This window comes from Balaenoptera physalus (genome assembly GCF_965194825.1).
Source record: "Balaenoptera physalus genome assembly, chromosome: 15".
Classification (NCBI taxonomy): Eukaryota; Metazoa; Chordata; class Mammalia; order Artiodactyla; family Balaenopteridae; genus Balaenoptera; species Balaenoptera physalus.
This window is the reverse complement of record NC_138894.1, coordinates 38,482,634-38,502,798: the sequence shown is the minus strand read 5'-3', so window position 1 is coordinate 38,502,798 and position 20,165 is coordinate 38,482,634. Positions and strand designations below refer to the sequence as shown.

Genomic DNA, 20,165 nt, shown 5'->3' with positions numbered 1-20,165 from the left:
CCCAGAAGGCAGCTCCAGCCTCAGCGCCTTTGCCTCAGCTGTTTCCTCTGCCTGTAACACTTTCCCCTGATCTTTGCACAGTCAGCTGCTTCCTGTCACTCAGACCTCCGCCTGAATGTCACTCCTCAGAGCAGCCCCTCCAGGACCTCTCTGTCTGCCCTGTAGCCCTTCTCACCACCGGCCGCCTGGTGGAATATTTGTTTGTTGGCTCGTTTACTGGTCTGCCTCCTGCTGAACTTGAACATCAGCCTCAGGGGAGCTAGAGCCTCATCTCTCACAGTCACTGCCGTGTCCCAGCACCTGGAAGAGTGTCTGGCCCATGGTGGGTGCTCAGCAAACTCGCTGTGTGAGATGTCGCCATGCTGGTAAGAAGTGCCTCTCAGTCACCATCTTTCTCTGTGCGCTCAGGCAGCCAAGGGAGGCACCATCAAAGCTGCTTCAGGCTTCAGTGCCACCGAAGATGCCCAGACCCTGAGGAAGGCCATGAAAGGGCTCGGTAAGTGTCCCACTGGAGGTAAACACCCCTCATGTGCTGTGCATGACAGAGTCACCCAGAGGGTGTTGTGTCCACAGGCAACTGTGAGTACGTCTCACGCTAAGAAAACACAATGGGAACAAGTTGACTTTTCAAGGCAAACTAGACGGGAGGGTTTTTACTAAGAATTTTAAATGTGATGAACACATTCTGGACTTCCCCGATAATTTAAATCTGTTTTACGTTCTGGTATTATGAATCTATATATCAAATTTGAGAAATGTATTTGTTTTCCAGTTAACCCATGTATGCATGTCGTGCCAGAAGGTTTACAAAGCACTGTGACAAATATTATCTGAACGAATACATGCGATAATCCTGTGATGTAGTGAAAGCAGCTGGTGCTATTGTTATTTTCGCCCCATTTTACAGATGTGAAACTGAGACTCAGAGAAGTAACGTAGGAAGGCACAGAGTAAGTGGAACTGAGCCATGAGTCACACTCAGCAGAGCCTGCCAGCTCTAAGTCCACGTTCTTTCCCTTGAGTCAGCCCCCCACCTGTTGCTGCTGTAATAGGCACAGCTAGGCAAGTACCCCCGTGTAGCGTGTGGGATTTTAGGTGAGAAGCCTGTGCGTATGTGACCAGAAGGGCTTGTCTTCCAGTGCACCACCCTCTGGTAGCTCCCGTGGGCAAAGGCCTCCCACTGGGTGGGCACAGCCATGCCCGGGCACTGCAGGCTATGCTGACCTAGACCCTGCCTCCAAACTTGCCTGAGTGGACATTTGGCCAGAGAAGTGCTCTCTGTTTCATAGCTGCTATTTAGAATCTCCTCAAGATTTGGATAAAAACGTTTGACCATGAGGCGTTATTTCCCAGTTTTTCTACCCAAAAAGAATTCATCTTAGCCCCAATGCTACTAACAGGAACGATAACAATAATAGTGAGCATTTATTAAGTTCTACTGTGTGTCAGGCACAATGTGTTACATAGATTATGTTTTAATTCTGACAGCAGCTTGTTTCACTAATGAGAAAGTTGAGGTCTAGGGAGATGAGCTAACTTGCCCGAGGTGTCTGGGATCGTACGTGTCAGGATTCTAGGCAATTCCAGGCAGTCCGACTCCAGAGCTGGAGCTTAAGCCACTGTGCTGTGCTGCTGCCCACCTCTGAACAGGACATTACCCTGAATCTATCGTTTTCCCTTTTCGTAAATAAAATGGAAAAGGTACTCGGCCCACCCTTTTTTTCAGGTGTATCCTAATTCTTTGGTGGATAGCAAGAACACCATAATTCAGAACGTAGACCACATGGCATTCGGAATTCTCAGAGTCAGGAGGCATTTGATACAACAAACCATTTTCAGTGCTCGCTGTGTGGGCCAGTGAAGGTTAGAGGAGACAAAGACTGTAAACCTAGTCCTGCGGTTCAATCGTCCATGGATGCTAGGCAGCCGAGGCACGCGCAGAAACATGATCGGTTCATAATATGATAGCGACGGGAGGGGCACGAATAAGATCCCATTAGGAGTCAGAGAGATCACATGTCATTTGGGAGCATCAGGCAAAACTTCTTGGAGGATGTAGAAATTGAGATGGGCCTTGGGAGATGAGTTAAATTTATTCAGTAAGTAAGTAAATAGATAAGAGAGAATGGCTTTCAGGTGAATGGAACAGCATGAGCAAAGGCATGGGATGAGTGTGAGCATCGCCCTGTTTTGCATTTTAGCTGAGGCACTTAGCTGCAGGCCATGTAAATACATGGCTTGCAGCAGGATGTACTTACAAAGCAGGAGTTGACTTTTTAGGCAACTTCTGGGAAGGCAGGTACCATGGGGTGGGTCCTGAGGAGGCTACTGACATGGGAGGATGACCCAGAGGCATTGTCCAGGAAACAACAAATGCCAGAATCAGGATGCTAGATGGAGGGGGTTAGGGAGACATAAACCCATAGACTGGTAATGAAGGAGGTCAGGAGAAAGGAGTGCAGTGTAGTTGGGTCAAGTACGGGAATTCAGGAGCTAAGTCTCTGGATTTGGCTGCCTGTAACTTTTTATGTGGATATTTACAATAGTGAATGGGGTATGGTGGAGAGTCCCAAATGCCAGACAGCAGTGCGGATAGTAAACCCAGCAAATGGTGGGGAGCCGTCCTGAGTAGGGATGGCTGAGTAGTGTACTCAGTGTATCCTGAGTAGGGGAGGGACACTGTGAGAGTTTGTCATTTTAGGAAAATGAATCTAGCAAGACATTGGAATGACCAATTAGGAAGTGAGACTACTACTTAGCAGACTTTAAGTTGTCTAAGAAGAAACCCTGAACTCGAGTGGTTGTCATAGGAATTAAAAAGAGGGGACAGATACAAAAAGGGTTTTAGAGCTAGATTTTGCATGACTTGTCAGGAAATCTGAATGTGAAGGAAGAGAGCGGGTAAAATAATCAAAGCTATTTTGAGGGTTCAAGCCTGACAGACCAGAAGAGTGGTGGTGCCTTTCACAGAAACTGGATAAAAAAGCAAAAGGCAATGAAGCTTCTCCCCACAGCTGAGAGTTCTCCTGGAAAAAGGATGGTTGTATCTATTACCCTCTTTCTTTCCCCCCCCCAAGAGAACAGAGAGTAGGTCCCTAAGTTATGTAAACTTAAAACTCTATAGTGGGCTTCCCTGATGGCACAGTGGCTGGGAGTCCGCCTGCCAATGTGGGGGACATGGGTTCGAGCCCTGGTCTGGGAAGATCCCACATGCCGCAGAGTAACTAAGCCGGCGAGCCACAACTACCGAGCCCACGTGCCATAACTGCTGAAGCCCGTGTGCCTAGAGCCCATGCTCCATAACAAGAGAAGCCACTGCAGTGAGAAGCCCATGCACCGCAACAAAGAGTAGCCCCTGCTCGCCACAACTAGAGAAAGCCCGCACACAGCAACAAAGACCCAATGCAGCCATAAATAAAAAATACAAAAAAACCCAAAAACAACCTCTATAGCTTCCTCCGTACACCTCATATTTTTCTAGATCTCTAATTTTGCGAAGAATAACTCTGGTGAGTCTATATATTTTTTGATTTCTCCCTGAAATATTTCAATAGACTCTCCTGTAACTCATCACATCTTCCCATACAGTATATGGGAAAATGGAAAACTCACCCAGCGTACATGAACATCCAGCTGTGAAAGTCGCCTGTAAAAGCTGCTGCAAGAAACAGGCAAACAAAATTTATGACATTTTAAATTTGTAATTCAGGGACTTCCCTGGTGGTCCAGTGGTTAAGAATCCACCTTCCAATGCAGGGGATGCGGGTTCAATCCCTGGTCGGGGAACTAAGATCCCACATGCCGCTGGGCAAATAAGCCCATGTGCCGCAACTACTGAGCCCGTGCGCTTTAGAGCCCGCACACCACAACTAGAGAGAAGCCCGTGCACCACAATGAAGAGCCCTCGCACCACAACAAAAGATCCCGCATGCCGCAGCTAAGACCCGACACAGCCAAATAAATAAATTTTTTAAAAAGAGCAAAAATAACAATCTTTTTAAAAATTTTTTTTAAAAATTGTAATTCATAGTGAAAAGTTTTGGTAGGATATTGCATCATGGGAATTCATGGGCAGTTATAGAAAGTTTCCTGATCAGAGATCAGGAAAGAGAGCTTAGAAAAGAAAAACACAATACATATCTTAAAACGCAGTGGATACAATGAGCAGCCAATTTAAACCCTGTGAAGTGCCAAATCATGAATTAAAAGACGGGTTTGAACTGTTTCAAAACTCAGAGGAGATGATAAAGAGATAAAAGTGAGGAGAGAAAGGCAAGAACATGGAAGATAAATATGGGTGATCCAAAGAGGGAAAGTACTATGATCACTCACATTCATAGATAAGGAAACTAATGCTCAGAGAAGTTAACTCTTTCGTTTAGTGGCTCATATATACAATGGAATATTACTCAGCCATAAAAAGAAACGAAATTGAGTTATTTGTAGTGAGGTGGATGGACCTAGAGTTTGTCATACAGAGTGAAGTAAGTCAGAAAGAGAAAAACAAATACTGTATGCTAACACATATATATGGAATCTAAAAAAAAAAAAAAAACGGTTCTGATGAACCTAGGGGCAGGACAGGAATAAAGATGCAGACGTAGAGAATGGACTTGAGGACACGGGGAGGGGGAAGGGTAAGCTGGGATGAAGTGAGAGAGTGGCATGGACATATATACACTACCAAATGTAAAATAGGTAGCTAGTGGGAAGCAGCTGCATAGCACAGGGAGATCAGCTCGGTGCTTTGTGTCCACCTAGAGGGGTGGGAAAGGAAGGGTGGGAGGGAGGCTCAAGAGGGAGGGGATATGGGGATATATGTATATGTATAGCAGATTCACTTTGTTATACAGCAGAAACTAACACACCATTGTAAAGCAACTATACTCCAATAAAGATGTTGAAAAAAAAATAGCTAATGAAAGGAGACACCGAGACTCTAATCTAGTGTCTGTTTTCCCTCCAAAATAGACAAGCCCTCTGAACAAGAACTTCTTTTCTTAGAAAGCTCTCTGCGTGTGTTTGGGTTACACCGGTGTCCACAGAGGAACCCATTTTCTCATTCCTCTCTCAAATCACACTCACTCCCTGTCTCCGCTCCACACCAGGCACGGATGAAGATGCCATCATCAACGTCCTGGCCTATCGCAACATGGCCCAGCGCCAGGAAATCAGGACGGCCTACAAGACCACCATCGGCAGGGTAGGTGGCAGCTCTCTGGCTTGACAAGGGACCTGTCAGCAGTAGGGGAGCAGGGGCCCCTTTCTTCTTGAATCCTGAAGTAGTGGCCCTTGGTTTTTAAAAGATGGATCCTTTGCCTTGTTTAAAGATGTTCTCGGAAAAAAACAAACAAACAAACAAACAAAAAACAGTTTCAACACGTTCAAGAGTTCCTCCACTGTCCATAGCCAGAAGTGATTTCAGGGAGCTCTTGATTCAGAAAATTCAAGGCTAAGTTTAGTCTCTTCCCCCACAAGTCCTTTCAGGGACTTGGTTGTGGAATGGACTCAGCCCCCTGCCCTTTGGAGCACTGGGCAGGGCTCAGCTTTCAGTGTTGCTTCCCTTGGCCTTTCCTTTAGGCCACTTCCGAATGAAGATCCTCCAAACTGACTAAAATGTTTAAATCCAGTTTGTTCTAAATAGGCTCTCCGAGGATTTAGGGTCTATCCAACTCTTCTACATAAACCCATTTGTAGTATATATTCATTCCTTTGAATGATCCTTAACTGAGAGCCACCCCCTCCAGTTCTAGAACGGGGCTCTGTGTGTGTGTGTGTGTGTGTGTGTGTGTGTGTGTATGTAAGTGGCTTATGCATTCAAAGGTGGTTCACTCATCATGTTTTCCCCTTCCTCTTTGAATCCCACACCCCTGAGCAACCCTGTCTCAGTCTCGTTTTCAGCAGCTCACTTATCAGAGTCATTCACCCAATCTTTCCACATCACTGGAAGCCCATCTGTGTGATTAGAGAATCTTTTTATTGAGGAAATGTTATCAATAAGTGCTTCCAGGTCTCAGAGTGCTGTTAACTCCATGATAAGTATTTCTATTCTTGGATATTTTATAAAAGCTAGTCAGACAGGCTGCCTCTCAAAAGCAGGCATTAAGCTGCTGGGTGGGGCAGGGCTGGCTCAGCTTTTCCCGGGAGCATCTACATGCAAACCTTGGCTGGGCACCAATGGGATTCCTCCCTCAGATTGCTCAGAGTATCTTCTGGGCCTTTTAAGCTCTTCTCCATCCCCAAAGAAATTTAATGAACATGCATGTGATGTGTAAGCTAGAGACAAAGTGTTGCCACACATTTGGGGTTCATTATTCAGCTTCAGAACTAAGCTGATCTGACAGCCGTTTGTTAAGATGACCAACCTTAATGGAGTGACTGAACGCTAATTTATTTGTTCATTCATCCATTTGATATGTGTGGATGTAACATAAAAATATGCACAATAGATTGAAATATAGTGTTGCGGACTCAGGTTTGTGAGAATCTGAGATCAGAACTTGAAACCAAATCAACTCGGTATTAGTTGGTTGATCTTAAGCAGGTTCTTAAACTCTCTGACCTGTTCTAGGAGGAAATGTGACTAAATGTCTTTAGGAATTGGTCCTTTGGACTCCCTCTTGCGAGAACACCAGAATCACAATTAGCTGCTGGACAGTCATCGACAGGAAGACACTGGAACTCACCAAAAAAGATACCCCACATCCAAAGACAAAGGAGAAGCCACAATGAAATGGTAGGAAGGGCGCAATCACAGTAAAGTCAAATTCCATAACTGCTGGGTGGGTGACTCACAGACCGGAGAACACTTATACCACAGAAGTCCACCCACTAGAGTGAAGGTTCTGAGCCTCACGTCAGGCTTCCCAACCTGGGGGTCCAGCAACAGGAGGAGGAATTCCTAGAGAATCAGACTTTGAAGCCTAGTGGGAATTGACTGCAGGACTTCAACAGGACTGGGGGAAACAGAGACTCCACTCTTGGAGGGCACACACAAAGTAGTGTGCACATCAGGACCCAGGGGAAGGAGCAGTGACCCCAGGGGAGACTGAACCAGACCTACCTGCTAGTGTTGGAGGGTCTCCTGCAGAGGTGGGGGGTGGCTGTGGCTCACCATGGGGACAAGGACACTGGCAGCAGAAGTTCTGGGAAGTACTCCTTGGCGTGAGCCCTCCCTGAGTCCGCCATTAGCCCCACCAAAGAGCCCAGGTAGGCTCCAGTGTTGGGTTGCCTCAGGCCAAACAACCAACAGGGAGGGAACCCAGCCCCACCCATCAGAAGTCAAGAGGATTAAAGTCTTACTGAGCTCTGCCCACCAGAGCAACAGTCAGCTCTACCCACCACCAGTCCCTCCTATCAGGAAACTTACACAAGCCTCTTAGATAGCCTCATCCACCAGAGGGCAGACAGCAGAAGGAAGAAAAACTACAATCCTGCAGCCTGTGGAACAAAAACCACATTCACAGAAAGATAGACAAGATGAAAAGGCAGAGGGCTATGTACCAGATGAAGGAACAAGATAAAACCCCAGAAAAACAACTAAATGAAGTGGAGATAGGCAGCCTTCCAGAAAAAGAATTCAGAATAATGAGAGTGAAGATGATCCAGGACCTCAGAAAAAGAATGGAGGCAAAGATCGAGGAGATGCAAGAAATGTTTAAAAAAGACCTAGAAGAATTAAAGAACAAACAAACAGAGATGAACAATACAGTAACTGAAATGAAAACTACACCAGAAGGAATCAATAGCAGAATAACTGAGGCAGAAGAACGGATAAGTGACCTGGAAGACAGAATGGTGGAATTCACTGCTGCAGAACAGAATAAAGAAAAAAGAATGAAAAGAAATGAAGACAGCCTAAGAGACCTCTGGGACAACATTAAACGCAACAACATTCGCATTATAGGGGTCCCAGAAGGAGAAGAGAGAGAGAAAAGACCAGAGAAAATATTTGAAGAGATTGTAGTCAAAAACTTCCCTAACATGGGAAAGGAAATAGCCACCCAAGTCCAGGAAGCGCAGGGCGTCCCATACAGGATAAACCTATGGAGAAACACGCCAAGACACATAGTAATCAAACTGGCAAAAATTAAAGACAAAGAAAAATTATTGAAAACAGCAAGGGAAAAACGACAAATAACATACAAGGGAACTCCCATAAGGTTAACAGCTGATTTCTCAGCAAAAACTCTACAAGCCAGAAGGGAGTGGCATGATATACTTAAAGTGATGAAAGGGAAGAACCTACAACCAAGATTACTCTACCCAGCAAGGATCTCATTCAGATTCGATGGAGAAATCAAAAGCTTTACAGACAAGCAACACCTAAGAGAATTCAGCACCAACAAACCAGCTCTACAACAAATGCTAAAGGAACTTCTCTAAGTGGGAAACACAAGAGAAGAAAAGGACCTACAAAAACAAACCCAAAACAGTTAAGAAAATGGTCATAGGAACATACATATCGATAAATACCTTAAACGTGAATTGATTCAATGCTCCAACCAAAAGACACAGGCTTGCTGAATGGATACAAAAACAAGACCCATCTATATGCTGTCTACAAGAGACCCACTTCAGACCTAGGGACACATACAGACTGAAAGTGAGGGGATGGAAAAAGATATTCCATGCAAATGGAAATCAAAAGAAAGCTGGAGTAGCTATACTCATATCAGATAAAATAGACTTTAAAATAAAGAATGTTACAAGAAACAAGGAAGGACACTACATAATGATCAAGGGATCAATCCAAGAAGAAGATATAACAATTATAAATATATATGCACCCAACATAGGAGCACCTCAGTACATAAGGCAACTGCTAACAGCTATAAAAGAGGAACTTGACAGTAACACAATAATAGTGGGGGACTTTAACACCTCACTTACACCAATGGACACATCATCCAAAATGAAAATAAATAAGGAAACAGAAGCTTTAAATGACACAATAGACCAGATAGATTTAATTGATATTTATAGGACATTCCATCCAAAAACAACAGATTACACTTTCTTCTCAAGTGCACACGGAACATTCCCCAGGACAGATCACATCTTGGGTCACAAATCAAGCCTCAGTAAATTTAAGAAAATTGAAATCATATCAAGCATCTTTTCTGACCACAATGCTATGAGATTAGAAATCAATTACACAGAAAAAAACATAAACACAAACACATGGAGGCTAAACAATACGTTACTAAATAACCAAGAGGTCACTGAAGAAATCAAAGAGGCAATTAAAAAATACCTAGAGACAAATGACCATGATAACACGACGATTGAAAAGCTATGGGATGCAGCAAAAGCAGTTCTAAGAGGGAAGTTTATAGCTATAGAAGCCTACCTCAAGAAACAAGAAAAATCTCAAATAAACAATCTAACTTTACACCTAAAGGAACTAGAGAAAGAAGAACAAACAAAACCCAAAGTTAGCAGAAGGAAAGAAGTCATAAATATCAGAGCAGAAAAAAATGAAATAGAAACAAAGAAAACAATAGCAAAGATCAATAAAACTAAAAGCGGGTTCTTTGAGAAGGTAAACCAAAGTGATAAACCATTAGCCAGACTCATCAAGAAAAAAAGGGAGAAGACTCAAATTAGTAAAATTAGAAATGAAAAAGGAGAAGTTACAACAGACAACACAGAAATACAAAGCATCCGGAGAGACTACTACAAGCAACTCTATGCCAATAAAATGGACAACCTCGAAGAAATGGACAAATTCTTAGAAAGGTATAACCTTCCAAGACTGAACCAGAAAGAAATAGAAAATATGAACACACCAATCACAAGTAATGAAATTGAAACTGTGATTAAAAATCTTCCAACAAACAAAAGTCCAGGACCAGATGGCTTCACAGGTGAATTCTATCAAACATTTAGAGAAGAGCTAACACCCATCCTTCTCAAACTCTTCCAAAAAATTGCAGAGGAAGGAACACTCCCAAACGCATTCTATGAGGCCACCATCACCCTGATACCAAAACCAGACAAAGATACTACAAAAAAAGAAACTACAGGCCAATATCACTGATGAACATAGATGCAAAAACCTCAACAAAATACTAGCAAACAGAATCCAACAACACATTAAAAGGATCATACACCATGATCGAGTGGGATTTATCCCAAGGATGCAAGGATTCTTCAATATACGCACATCAATCAATGTGATACACCACATTAACAAATTGAAGAATAAAAACCATATGATCATCTCAATAGATGCAGAAAAAGCTTTTGACAAAATTCAACACCCATTTATGATAAAAATTCTCCAGAAAGTGGGCATAGAGGGAACCTACCTCAACATAATAAAGGCCATATATGACAAACCTGCAGCAAATATCATTCTCAATGGTGAAAAACTAAAAGCATTTCCTCTAAGATCAGGAATGAGACAAGGATGTCCACTCTCACCACTATTATTCAACATAGTTTTGGAAGTCCTAGCCACAGCAATCAGAGAAGAAAAAGAAATAAAAGTATAATACAAATTGGAAAAGAGGAAGTAAAACAGTCACTGTTTGCAGATGACATGATACTATACATAGAGAATCCTAAAAATGCCACCAGAAAGCTACTAGAGCTAATCAATGAATTTGGTAAGGTTGCAGGATACAAAATTAATGCACAGAAATCTCTTGCATTCCTATACACTAATGCTGAAAAATCTGAAAGAGAAATTAAGGAAACACTCCCATTTACCATTGCAACAAAAAGAATAAAATACCTAGGAATAAACCTACCTAGGGAGACAAAAGACCTGTATGCAGAAAACTATAAGACACTGATGAAAGAAATTAAAGATGATACCAACAGATGGAGAGATATACCATGTTCTTGGATTGGAAGAATCCATATTGTGAAAATGACTATACTACCCAAAGCAATCTACAGATTCAATGCAATCCCTATCAAATTACCAATGGCATTTTTCACAGAGCTAGAACAAATAATCTTAAAATTTGTATGGAGACACAAAAGACCCCGAATAGCCAAAGCAGTCTTGAGGGAAAATACGGAGCTGGAGGAATCAGACTCCCTGACTTCAGACTATACTACAAAGCTACAGTAATCAAGACAATATGGTACTGGCACAAAAACAGAAACATAGATCAATGGAACACGATAGAAAGCCCAGAGATAAACCCACGCACCTATGGTCAACTAATCTATGACAAAGGGGGCAAGGATATATAATGGAGAAAAGACAGTCTCTTCAATAAGTGGTGCTGGGAAAACTGGACAGCTACATGTAAAAGAATGAAATTAGAACACTCCCTAACACCATACACAAAAATAAACTCAAAGTGGATTCGAGACCTAAATGTAAGACCGGGCACTATAAAACTCTTAAAGGAAAACATAGGAAGAACACTCTTTGACATAAACCACAGCAAGATCTTTTTTGATCCACCTCCTAGAGTAATGGAAATAAAAACAAAAATAAACAAATGGGACCAAATGAAACTTCAAAGCTTTTGCACAGCAAAGGAAACCATAAACGAGACAAAAAGACAACCCTCAGAATGGGAGAAAATATTTGCAAATGAATCAATGGACAAAGGATTAATCTCCAAAATATATAAACAGCTCATGCAGCTCAATATTAAAAAAACAAACAACCCAATCCAAAAATGGGCAGAAGACCTAAATAGACATTTCTCCAAAGAAGACATACAGATGGCCAAGAAGCACATGAAAAGCTGCTCAACATCACTAATTATTAGAGAAATGCAAATCAAAACTACAATGAGGTGTCACCTCACACCAGTTAGAATGGGCATCATCAGAAAATCTACAAACAAGAAATGCTGGAGAGGGTGTGGAGAAAAGGGAACCCTCTTGCACTGTTGGTGGGAATGTAAATTGATACAGCCACTATGGAGAACAGTATGGAGGTTCCTTAAAAAACTAAAAATAGAATTACCATATGACCCAGCAATCCCACTACTGGGTATATACCCAGAGAAAACCATAATTCAAAAAGACACATGCACCCCAATGTTCATTGCAGCACTATTTACAATAGCCAGGTCATGGAAGCAACCTAAATGCCCATCGACAGACGAATGGATAAAGAAGATGTGGTACATATATACAATGGAATATTACTCAGCCATTAAAAGGAACGAAATTGAGTCATTTGTTGAGACGTGGATGGATCTAGAGACTGTCATACAGAGTGAGGTAAGTCAGAAAGAGAAAAACAAATATCGTGTATTAACACATGTATGTGGAACCTAGAAAAATGGTACAGATGAACTGGTTTGCAGGGTAGAATTTGAGACACAGCTGTAGAGAACAAATGTATGGACACCGAGGGGGGAAAACCGCGGCGGAGTGGGGATGGTGGTGTGCTGAATTGGGCAATTAGGATTGACATGTATACACTGATGTGTATAAAATTGATGACTAATAAGAACCTGCTGTATAAAAAGAAAATGCAGTTGATATAATTCCATTTTTGTGGGTTAAAAAAATGTCTAATAAAAACTCATGGAGCTGTTTACACTTTAAAAAAAAAAAAGAAATTGGTCCTTTCTCCAAATAATTGCATTTCTTTTTAATCATTGAGCGTTAAGAAATAATCATGAATGATCACAAGGATGCAGCTAAATGCCTGTTTAGAAGAATAGTAGAAAAATAGAATTGGGGTCTTATTAAAGAAATTATATTGCCTCTACATATGGAAATTTCTGCAGCTGTTAAAAATGTTGTAGGTAAATATTGACTTGGAAATACATTCAGGGTATATTGTTAAGTGAGCGAATACACTGATCTTGGAACCCCTTTACACTCTTAAATTATTGAGGACTTTTTTGTTTTTGTGGGTTACATCTATTGATGTTAACCATTTTAAAAATTAAAACTTAATTTAAATTAAGGACATTTAAAAATAGGTATTTGTTAACTTATTTTAAAAACTATAAAAACATATTACATGTTAACATAAATAACGATTTTAGGAAAAATAGCTTTATATTCCAAAAGAAAAAACAAATTAGTGAGAAGATTGGCATTCTTTTAACATTTTGCAAATCTCTTTAATGTCTGCTTAATGGAATACCCTGGATTCTCATATCTGCTTCTGCATTCAACTTGTTGCAATATGTGGTTTTGTTTGAAGTAGGAAGGAAATCTGGTCTTGTACAGATAGGTAGTTGGGAAACGGAGGAGGATTTTAATAGCCTTTTCACATAACTGTAGATCTGTAGACATACCGAGTAGCCTTTGGAAAGCTTCCCTGGACAACTGTGAGAGGATGAGAGTGTAAAGTCAGATCCCAGCGTCTTAGTGTTATTTTGAAGATGGTTTCGCACACACGAGCCCCTGAAAGGGTCTTGGAGACCCCAGCCATCCCGGGACCCCACTGAGGGTGGCTGATTTCTGTTACTGTAGCAGTTAAGCAGCGTGCTTTCTTGTGTCCCAGGACCTGATGGACGACTTGAAGTCAGAACTGAGTGGCAACTTAGAGCAGGTGATCTTGGCGATGATGACGCCCACGGTGCTGTATGACGTGCAGGAGCTGCGAAAGGCCATGAGGGTTCGTGGTCCTCCCCTCCTGCTCTCGGTGCTGTTTGTGCAAATGCTGGCTGCTGGCGGGCTTTCTCAAGAAACAGTGATAGAGGCCTCCTGAGAGTGGGGAGGAGGAGATATGGGAGAAAGATTTTCCTGCATTTATGACAACTTGAAAACATGACATTGCATTCTAGCCCCTGTAATTTAAAAGTTGTTTCCCCAGAAGTTAAGGAATCATTTGTTCTTTCCTGTGGCTCACTGGGGACTGATTAAACTTGTGCTTTTGGTGCAGCTCCAGAAGCTTTCTTGCTGTATTAGCTACTTTTGAGATATGAAACTTTTGACTGACATCTTGGGGGCCTCTCGGTCTGCTCAGAACTGGTAAAGTGTTCTCAGCTTCCCTAGATGCTGGATCCACTGTGCTCTACTCCAGGGTCTGCCGATTGTTAATGACCAAGTATGAAATTCAAATACAACTACCCTCTTCCACCATGTCAATAAATACTCAGCCTCGTGGAAGGTTCTGGGCTAGACTCTGGAGAAACAAAGAGATAACAGCCTTTGCCAGAAGATTCTGCCCTGCAAAGGAAAAGTACAGGGGAGGGCAAGGAAAGACAGCCCCCCAGAGGGCAGAAACTGTCCCTAACCAACACATAGAAACAGCCCATAAATGTATGTTATGACTAATAATGATTATAGTAAACATGTTGGAATTTGGGTCGGACAGTTAAAAAAGATCAAATCCTGTTGCTAGAACTCGGTGAGTTGTTTCTATTCTCTGCAGATTCCTGGTTGTATTCCTCCTGTGTCTGGGACTCAACTTGGTAAACTGACTCATAGCCCTCTCCTCTGGGTTTTGCATTTAGGGAGCAGGCACGGATGAGAGCTGCCTGATTGAGATCCTGGCCTCCCGGATGCCCGAGGAGATCCGGCGCATAAACCAGACCTACCAGCTGCGTATGTAGCGTCCTCAGTGGCCCTGGCTGAGGCCCTGTTCTCTGAGACCTAGACTAACAGTAGGTGGTTACCCACTGAAACACTGACCATGAGGGATCCTCAGTTCCAAGCTCTGCCTTCAGGCAGATCCCTGTCTGCACAAATGACTGTTGGCTTTTCAAGACTTCTCAGGTGCACCTGCCACTCTACTTAGGCTACCCATGGTTTTATTACCCTGAAAGCTGGAAAGGTGTTCCTTATTATCCAGCAGAGAATCAAAGGTGCTTGTTCAAAATTGGTGGTGCCATTGAATCTTAGCATTCCAGGGAATGGCCTGGAGGAGCAGTCTCGGCCAACTTCTGACCTTCAGACTGGACTATAGGTCCTGCAGCCGCTCGGAGGGATAGCCGCTTACTCCCCTCTTAAAAATCTCCAGAGAACAATACATGCCTTTAAAAGATGCCTACCTTTTTACCCTAAGAATATAATAAAAATGCACAAAGGTTTAGATCCCACAGTATTGCTTATATTAGCTTAAAATGTCCAACAGGTTGGCTAAACAAAATATGGTACACCCACACAATGTAGTCATCAAAACGTATATTGAAGGATATTATTAAATTACAGTAAGTGGTATGGTGTAAGGATAAGTGAAAAAGACAAATCATAAAATGGGATGCTATGATCCCCTTTTTCAAAGAAAGAAAAAGAATACGTGTATATGGGGGGAAATGAGGAAGGATAGTCACCAAAATGTTATCAATGATTATTATTTCTGGGTGATTAGATTCATGGTGAGGTTTTCTTTTCCTCCATTTTACTTAGTTATTTTTTCCTGTTTTCTGTAATAAACACGTATACTTTGGTAGAAAGAAAACAAAACAATAAGAGTTTTTTGGTAAGTGTTCAGATCAGGAGATTCTAAACCTCGGGAGTCTGGTTCTAGCGTTGGCTCCCCACGTCTGCCGAATACAGGACTTCTCCCTGTGGACAGTCCCCTGCTTGTCCCCAAACACAGGTTCAGAAACCCCACTCTGTTTGCCTTTCCACGGGCCGCTTAGCTGCTTCTCTGCGTCACTGCAAACCATGTTCAAGACAAACCCCTGGACGGTAGGAACCACAGAGTGGGGATCACAGCCCGGCCTTCTCAACTGCCCAATTCAAGGAAAAATAGCATCTCATTTCCCCTCTAATGACAAACTAAACTTATCTTGACCATTTTCCCAGAGTTTCGTTTTTGGAAAACTGTGTGTGGGCTGAAAAACCTCACGACGAGCTGCTTCAGTAGACAGGTCCTGAAGAGGGTGGAAGGCTCTGGAGTGTGACGCGGTGCCGGGCAGTGTTCTTTACTCTGATGTCGCTGATTTTACTCTCTTGCTAGAATATGGGCGGAGCCTTGAAGATGACATTCGCTCTGACACATCGCTCATGTTCCAGCGCGTGCTGGTGTCTCTGTCCGCTGTGAGTCGCTCCCTCCTTTGGGGGGGGGGGTTGGGTGTTATTGAGACACTTACTCTCTACCCATTTTTCCAGCCTTTCTCATCCTTTCAACCTCCCAAATGGGAATATTCCCCTGTGTTTTTCTTGGGTCTCTGTTATTTTATCCTCTCTCCTTTAAAGACTCTGGCTAGTCATGTAGGCCCCTTTGTTCTCATTTATACATACAAGCACCTGATACATGCCAGGTGCTCTTTTTTTGTTTGTTTTAAAGTTGTTTTTTTTTTTTTTTTTTTGATGTGGACCATTTTTAAAGTCTTTACTGAATTTGTTACAGTATTGCTTCTGTTTTATGTTTTGATTTTTTGGCCGCGCGAGGCATGTGGGATCTTAGCTCCCCAACCAGGAATCGAGCCTGCAACCCCTGCATTGGAAGCCGAAACCTTAAGCACTGGACTGCCAGGGAAGTCCCAGCAAAGTAATGTTATAGCGATATGTTAGATGAATTGAACCAGAGGCGGGGAGCCCAGGCAGGAGGTTACCTCGGTATTCCAGATACCGTGAAAAAAGCAGGTCTGGGCTAGTGTGGGAGCAGGGGTGCCAGAAAAGAGAGATGGATTTGCAAGACATTTCACATGGCTTCACAATTTAATCTTTATCCCTGACCTTCCTGAGTGTGAGACTGTCATTTCTCACTGCTTTTTGCGTGTTTCCTGATGGATATTCTGCCAGCACGTCAACTCAGTCCTCCTAAACTAAACCTGAACTCATTTTCCCTCCAAACCAGCTCTTCTTCCTGGCTTGTCTTTTTCTATTCATACTGTTGCTGTTCTTCCAATAACCAAAGCAGAACCCCAGAAATCATCTCCAACTCCCACTTCACTCTGTCTCTGATATTTACTTAATAATGCCAGCCTGTTTTTCTTACTTCCTACCCATTTTTTCTTTTCCTCTCAGATTTACTGCTGCAGAGCCATGCCTAGATCATAGCATATTGAGACAGCAGAGTAATAAAACAGCATAACAAACTAGAGGAAAGTAGCCTGTTTTGCCATTCTTTGGCATTCCTCCAAGGCTTTAGCCCTGCCTTCCTGGTGAGCTGGTGTTGGTGAGGGATGGGGCACTTTCAGATGCTCCTCAAGCCCCCACCGTTGGCCCCAGAGTCTCTTGATTCTCCTGTCTTTCCAGCTCCTATTTGGCAGAATTGATCAGTGTACATTTACCAGTTAGGAAGGCATAAGTCAGCAGGGAAGACACGGGAGTGGGGGGAGGGGAGGAAGGAGGAGAGGACTGTCCCAGAGGGAGCAGTCACCAGGCCATATTTGTCCTCCTGCCCCTTCAACTGGCCGAGACACCCACACAACATCAGGGAGCCACACCGAGCTTGCCCTCTGGTTGGTCAGCTCAGAACCGTGGGAATATCGCAAGCACGTTCAAAGACATCTGTTCTTTCTCCCTAAGCTGGACTCAGGACCCCTTCTGTCTAATTACCATGTCCTTGGGTTCCCACACATTCTGTCTTATCAGAGCTCCCAAATCTTCATGGATCCTCTCTCAGTCTCTTTGGTTTGTTTTTCTTGTGCTCAGGGTTTGTTTTTCTCATCCTCAGGGTGGCAGGGATGAAGGAAATTATCTGGAGGATGCTCTCGTGAAACAGGATGCCCAGGTCAGTAGAACTGCAGCTTCTTTCTTCTCTTTTGCCAATAAGACAGGCCCTAGTTGGTGGACACTCTGTTATAGTCCAACGTATATTGGCCAGGCTGGAATATGTTATGAAAAAAGATTCCCTCAGATGATCTTTAATAGCAGAAGTTTCTTGCAGAGATACCTTGGGCTTGGGGGTAGTCTAGGGCATCATTTTATAAGCATCCCTGGGTTCCAGACTTCCTAACGTTGGGACCATGGTGTGGCTGACCCCACAGAACCATGGAGTGTCTTCTGAATTACTTGGAGATGAAGGGACCTGCCTTTGCTGACCTCTCACTTTTACTTCCCCAAAGAGAACATTTCATACAACCTATGTAAAACAGCTTGGCACAGCGGGTACCATGTTGGATAAAACTAATACCGAACCCCAAGAGGCAATTGCTTCCCTGTTACCCAGCCCTCTGATGGCCGCCCTGGCACCAACCCTGGTCTATTCACTGTGGCCACATAACACTAATAATAATAGCTAATAAAAACTGGGTCCTTACCAGGTACCAAACACTGTTCTAAGCTCATCACATGAAGTATGTCATTGAAACTTTGCAATAACCCTGTGAAGTAAGTATTGCTATCTCCATCTTATAGACGAGGAAATTGAGGCTCAGAGAAATCAAGTTCCTTGCTCAAGTTCACACAGATAATAAATGGCAGAACTGGGATTTGAGCCAGGCAGTTTGGATCTAGACTCTGTACTGTTAACCAAAATACAACCTTACAGAGAGATCAATCCCATTCAGTATGTGAGGTATGAACCACTAGGGATTCTGTAGGAAAGAACCTTTTACCTTCACTAGAAGGGAGAGGAGTATATGGGTCCTAAGAGTTCTGAGGATTCAGGGAGGCCCGTCCCATGAGGAGATACAGGAAATTGCCTTCAACCCAGAAGCTTTGAGGAGGGAAAGGTATTGAAAACACTGTATCTCCCGGATGCTTATGTGAATTTCAGCTACCTCAAGGCGAGCATTGTGGGGCATGATGGAAGGAACCTCCACAGCCCAGGTGAATTCTGAATTTAAATGAAGAGTTAGTGAGCAATGTATATATATATATACCCCCACTCTCACCTTTTGTGGGTTTACTAGGTGCTAGGCATTGTGTTAACTACTTTACATTTCTTCCTTACAACAAATCTGTGAAGTAGATGTTATTACTTCTGTTTTATAGATTAGGAGACAGATGCACAGATTTAAATAACTTGTATAACATCACATAGCTGGTGGAATTGTGCTCTTTGAATCCAGGTCTGTTTGATTTTTTAAAACCATGCAATTCATATTATAAAGCTATAGTAATCAAAACAGTACGGTATTGGCATTAAAACAGACATACAGATCAATGGAACAGAATACAAAGCTGAGAAATAAACCCATGAATTAATTTATGACAAAGGAGCCAAGAATATACAATGGGCAAAACATAGTCTCTTAGATAAATTTTGTTGGGAAAACTGAACAGCCATAAACAAAAGAATGAAACTGGACCACTACCTTACACCATACACGAAAATTCACTCAAAATGAATTAAAGACTTGAAAGTAAGACCTGAAACCATAAAGCTCCTAGAAGAAAACATAGGTGATAAGCTACTTGATATGGGTCTTAGCAATAATTATTTTAATCTGACACCAAAGCAAAAGCAACAGAAGTGAAAATAAACAAGTAGGACTACATCAAACTAAAAAGCTTCTGCACAGCAAAAGAAACCATCAACAAAATGAAAAAGCAACATACTAAATGAGAGAAAATACTTGCAAATCATATATCTAATAAAGGGTTAATATCTAAAATACGTAAAGAATTCATACAACTCAATAGCAAAAACCCAAACAAACAATGCAATTTTAAAATAGGCAGAAGATCTGAATAGACATTTTTCCAAAGACATACAGATGGCCAACAGACACATGAAAAGATGCTCAACATCACTAGACATCAGGGAAATGCAAATCAAAACCACAGTGAGATATCACCTCACTCCTATCAGAATGGTTGTCATCAAAAAGACAACAAATAACAAGTGTTGGCGAGGGTGTGAAGAAAAGGGAACCCTCATGCACTGTTGGTGGGAATGTAAACTGGTGCAGCCACTCTGGAAAACAGTATGGAGTTTCCGCAAAAAATATATAAAAATAGAACTACCTCGTGATCCAGCAATTTCGCTTCTGGTATTTAGCCCTCAAAAATGAAAACACTGACTCAAAAAGATATACGCACTCCCTTGTTCATTGCAGTATTATTTACAATAGCCAAGATATGGAAGCAACCTAAGTGCCCATCAATAGATGAATGGATAAAGAAATTGTGGTATATATGTACAATGGAATAATGCTAGTCGGCCATAAAAAAAGGATGAAATCTTACCATTTGCAACAATGTGGATGGACCTTGAGGGCATTATGCTAAGTGAAATAAGTCAGAAAGAGAAAGACAAATACTGTATGATCTCACCTATATGTGGAATCTAAATAGACAAACAACAACCAAAAAAAACAAGCTCATAGATGCAGAGAACAGATTGGTGGTTGCCAGAGGCAGGGGTGGAGGTGGGCAAA

General features: G+C 42.4%; 1 protein-coding gene across 4 annotated transcripts in view; it reads left to right on the top strand.

The window, feature by feature from the left end:
* Positions 1-20,165, top strand: part of ANXA4 (annexin A4) — a 73,603-nt gene that overhangs the window by 33,075 nt on the left and 20,363 nt on the right. For all 4 annotated transcript variants that reach the window (XM_082426078.1, XM_082426075.1, XM_082426076.1 and 1 more), the window contains 6 exons: positions 409-496; positions 5,109-5,203; positions 13,445-13,558; positions 14,400-14,490; positions 15,851-15,930; positions 17,516-17,572. In XM_082426078.1, the coding sequence (XP_082282204.1) occupies positions 409-496; positions 5,109-5,203; positions 13,445-13,558; positions 14,400-14,490; positions 15,851-15,930; positions 17,516-17,572 (525 nt within the window). The remainder of the gene's footprint in view (positions 1-408; positions 497-5,108; positions 5,204-13,444; positions 13,559-14,399; positions 14,491-15,850; positions 15,931-17,515; positions 17,573-20,165) is intronic.